Source organism: Acanthisitta chloris, unplaced genomic scaffold, assembly GCF_000695815.1.
Source record: "Acanthisitta chloris isolate BGI_N310 unplaced genomic scaffold, ASM69581v1 scaffold17991, whole genome shotgun sequence".
Lineage (NCBI taxonomy): Eukaryota > Metazoa > Chordata > Aves > Passeriformes > Acanthisittidae > Acanthisitta > Acanthisitta chloris.
Genome location: NW_008657839.1, coordinates 7753 through 12728, shown reverse-complemented (window position 1 = coordinate 12728; position 4976 = coordinate 7753). Strand labels below are relative to the sequence as shown.

At 37.0% G+C, this 4976-nt stretch overlaps 1 protein-coding gene across 1 annotated transcript in view; it reads right to left on the bottom strand.

Annotated features, from left to right (window-relative positions):
* Positions 1 to 2945, bottom strand: part of RAPGEF5 (Rap guanine nucleotide exchange factor (GEF) 5) — a gene marked incomplete at its 5' end in the record, with an annotated part of 33753 nt that extends 30808 nt beyond the window's left edge. Inside the window, 2 exons of the mRNA XM_009084888.1 lie at positions 1256 to 1400; positions 2867 to 2945. Of these exons, the coding sequence (XP_009083136.1) occupies positions 1256 to 1400; positions 2867 to 2945 (224 nt within the window). The remainder of the gene's footprint in view (positions 1 to 1255; positions 1401 to 2866) is intronic.
* Positions 2946 to 4976: the final 2031 nt, after the last annotated feature.

Here is a 4976-nt window from a genome sequence, read left to right as displayed (position 1 = left end):
CCTTCCAAGAAAATGAGTATCATATGTATGAGCTGAATAATCAGGTTTGCTTTAGCCCAATTAACACTTCTACATTCACAGATTTCTGCAGGAATGATTTCAGCCTATGATCCTATATATCTTTTTTTTGCATGTATAGCTGCAAGCATCATTAACATTACTGCTGTTCAATATTGCACAGAAACTTCAAGCAGAAAAATTGTGTGACAATGCACAGTCACACACCTCCATGGCCAGAAAGACAAGTCCTGCATCAAGATGGATTCAACTCAGTGTAAGCTAAACTGCTGTCAGAAAAGGTGCCCCCAAACAGCAAAAATCCTAAAGTCTCTGCTTCCACATGCAGAGTGTCCTACTTCAAAAACAAAACAAAACAAGGAAGCTCAAGACTTTCTCCAAATTCCATTCAATGTTTCATGCCTTTGTCTTAAGCGAATGACCGAACTAAAAGGTCCTTAAGAAAATCTTCAGTTGCAGACAAAGTGTCTCACTAGGAAAAGTGGAAGATCCTACAAAGTCTCCTAAAATACATTCATCTTTCAACAAGCAGGGAAAAGAAAATATTTTTTAAAAAACCAAACCAAACAAACAAAAAAAAACCCCAACCAAACAAAAACCACAAACCAAAACAACAATGAAAAAAGCACACTTAAAAAAAACCAAAAACCGAACAACCAGATGCGTCTTCGATCAGCAAGGGAACTATAACAAATTTTGGAACTCAGTCAGAAAGACTAGAGGATCCATGCTAAAAAGTAAGGATGTAATTTTATTTATTGAAAATACTTAAAGCTGTGCTGCTCTCTATGTGCACTCAGCAAACACTGTGGAAAAGCATTTCACTCCTCAAACTAGCATCTCTTACAGAGACCTCAAAACTCTTCATCCATGATCAGTCTGGATATCGACTGTAGACCCTGTTGTGGCTGACATGATCAGTCTGTCCAAGCAACCTCCACATCTCTGTACCTTTATTTCTTACCTTCCTAACTTTTCCCATTTTCTAGAGACTGTGGAGTTCTATAAGTTTCATATGTTAATGTTTTTGACATTTAATGTATTGACAATATAGGTTTTGTGTTCAAACTGACTATCTCCAAGGCATTTGAGGAAGATACACGTGAATCTTTTTATATTATAGATTTCATGGAGAAAATCTAAGTATGAAAAATTATATTTTATAGGTTTTGTTGTTGGGGCTTTTTAGAGTATGTAATTAAACAGCACTGAAATACATTAGAAAGTGCTTCCATACCTTTAAAAATTGTTTTAAATGCTCATCTTCATGTAACCAGTCTTTGTAGAGAGAAGTCCACTGAGACACCAAATGCAGGACTTTTCGTTTCCTACAGGACACATCGGAGTCATCTTCTTTCCCTTGGTGGTTCTTAGCACTATAGGTGCAGTACGTTAAGGAATAAATAATAAGCTCTCACTGAAACTTAAAAGTTAAGTGATGGCAAAGACTTGGCAATCATCACATTTGCTAACGAAAGTTTTTTTTCACTACATTGCTCAGTTTTAAATATTTTATCCTGTCTGGAGCTCTAGGAGATTCATCAACTCTTCGGAATGAAATTCTCAGTAATAGAAATGTCAGCTCATCCTCTTTGACAGCAGGATTTTTTTCCTTTACAGATTAGAGAGGTGAGTCTATAAAAGTAAAATCAATTCAAAATGAATTATACAATGTTGAGTCACATCTTTTCTGCAAGACTGGGAATGAACATTTGTCCTGCACACCAATGCCACCGTGAATGTCTGTGTGAAGGAGGGCAACGCGTTGTTAACAATAATAAAAAACCTAGGCAAACGTAGTTAGTTTCTTTTTAGCCTGCACAAATAACTATCTGCAGAAATAACACCATTAGAATTTTTTTAAAAAGTGAAATACTATTTCCACCATTGTTCTCTATTCACAAATCAGAAACATCAACTGACAGACAATGCCCACTTTGTACACTGTTCCTGGCCCTTTGCTGTTCTTTCTTTTATTAGGTAAAAATATGATGTTTTTACCACAAAAGGTAAAGAGAGTGGGAGGCAAAAAGAAAAGGGAAAAAAAAAAGAAAAAACAAGTTCATTTTATAGCTAGAAGTTCCTTCAAACAATGCTCCATAGTTTACGAAAGTCATTGGAAACACATGAAAATGATTCCTTTATCTTCGAATCAGTTAAGACATATATCCTGCATCACATGATAAAAGGAGCAGAGATTTATTGCAATGTACCTTTTTTTTTTTACTTTTTGTGTATTCTGAAGTGTATTACGCAGATGTAGGTATTCTAAGAATTACCATAACCTGGAGAGGTTTTAACCCCACTTCAAATGGTATTTTGTCACAGGTATAGAAGTTTTCTTATCTTTACACAAAAGAGACATAAAATTGCATTGTTGCTATGAGTTAGGCATCTGTTTCAATACATCATTTAAGCATTCTTGATAAGTAAGTATGCATATACACAAATGTGTTGTGTTTTGGATATGGGTTTACTCAGAGGCAACTTTATCTTTGTACATTCAACTTCAGAGCAGGAATTTTCTGTTTATTAATTCCTCAGCTATACAAATTCTATACGCTTTTACAAGTGAATGTGTGTGTGTATATCTATTTACATGCACGTGCCAATTAGGGGAATTCATATCCAAATTTGGATTTAATGTTTCCAATTTGAATCTCTTCCTCCACAATCCCATTTGAGTTAAGAACACAATATAACCCAAATTTTGGGAACCTATAGGTTTGAATTGAAATCCAAGTACCATAAACCTTATGAAAACTGGACTGGAGAAAAAGAGACCTTGAAAGATCAGCTAAACTAGTCCATCCAAACCCCGTGAATACAACATTCAATAAAAGGATATTGCCTCAGAAGTGCCTGGCACAAGTCATCGGTTGTCATGAAGACTGTGTACGTGAGAAGGAAGTCATCCAGGAGAGTTTCTGCAGAAGAAGACAAAAGAGCCCAAGGTTCAATACATTAGTGAGAGCAGGATGAGATCATCTACTCATGTTTGCACTGTGTGTACAGCAGGAACAGAACTCCCTCTCATAAAATAAAAGGTCCAAAACACACAGAATACATAAAACTTTAGGTTTTAAAAAGTTAACGATATATTGCCACTTGAAAGATCAGTCCCTTTACTTAATAAGCACATCCTCAGCTCCCAGAGTACCAACAGGCTCAAGTACATGCAAAATAAGCCACAGTTCAGGAATCACTAAGGTAAAGAAATATCTTTACCTTATCACAAGTACCACCATCCTGGTTAGCTCTGCTGAACACAAAACAAGCTTTCCACACACTAACTCATTCTGGACTTTCAGAAGAAAAGCTTTTAGATTCAGGAGAAAAAAAATTGTGATTGCAATGTACTGTGATCAACATCTATGCACAGTAGTTGAGGAACATGAAATAAATATTTTCAAATCTTTAGCTGGTTAGTCATGTGGGCATCACTGTGAGTGCTGAGAAGTTTTCTCTAAGATTTGTTTAATCACATTATGGAAAGTTTTTTTTCTCCACCTGATATCTACTGGTGTTACAAAACCAGGCTGAAGGTACTTGCTAACAGACCATCCCTTCACACTGCAGTTGTAGCACCTTGGGTTGTCGGGACATACTAGCACAAACTGCCAGTTTGGATCTCAGTGTAACTTTCTCATTCCCTATTCCCAGGTCACACTATTTTCAGGATTTTTCCAAACCTTTATTGTGCAAAGCATAAGGCTGAAAGGGATTGCTCTAGGATGACAGGGCTCAGGGCTTATCTCACATTGGTCTTCAACAGCCCCACGGCACAGTGGAGATAAGAACAAAGTCAGAATTTTCCTGGAGGTGTGCAGCAAAATGATAAGGGACAATCATCAGAGATGGTAACAAAGGAAAATTTGCCTAGATACAAGGGATTTTTTTATCTTCCTGTGAGGAGGGTCAACCATTGGGATGGGGTGCCTGCAGAATCTCTAACATTGGGATTGCCTGGGCAAAGCCCTGAGCATCCTGGTCTTACGTGAACCTGCTTCCTGCACAGGCTGCATCTGATGCCTTCACAGATCCCTTCTAACTGAAATTATTATACAATTCTGAAACAAATTTGCTTCCAATTTTAGTAAACTGCTCATATATGATGCATGATCATCCATATTTAGTTCACAAGCAACAAAACCTTTTCTTTTCTGCAAACAGACTATTATATTGGTCTTTTCAACTGCTAAGTAAAAATGTTTCTGTTTGGTTTTTGGTTCTGTTTGTTTCTTCCCCAAGTGGCAAGATCTTCCTCAGGTTTTGAGGGGTTCCTGTTTACTGTATTTTTTTTTAAATTTCAGCAAATACACTGTGTTCCTTTTAAGAAGAGAACAGGTTTGCTTTTTCAGATAAGAACAGGAATATGGACAGAAGCTGAGCAATAACAGAAGTGATTCCAGTTATATTGCAGATGAAAACGCTTTACCAGTATAACTAGTTGGTACTAATTATCACCAATTATATTCAGTTGTGATTTAAGTGGTGGATTTACAACTGCACTAAAGGCCAAACCATACCGCACAGGAGAAAGATAAGGCAAGCCCTGGTTTCTGAATCCTGATTTTCTCACTGTGATTTACTCCACTCCAAGCTAGTTCTTGTGTATGAGTGTGCAACTGAGAGCACCCCAGCAGCTTTTCATGCCAAGGCTGCAATTTCACAATAATTTAGACCAATTTCCTTTACAGCTGTCTTGGACATCCTTGTCAGTAAATTATTGATCCCATCGCTGCAGTGCAAGATAGCAATAAGGATCCATCCATATATCATTCAAAGACAGATATCATGTGAATATCACATGGATGCACGGCTAATGACATCCCACCCTGCGAGCATGGGATTCAAAATACCTCCATTGTCTTTTAAAAAAATTAAAATAAATCTGTCTAGATCAATGCATTTAACACAGCTGGTCTAGAAAGAGTCCTGATCTAAAGACACATAGC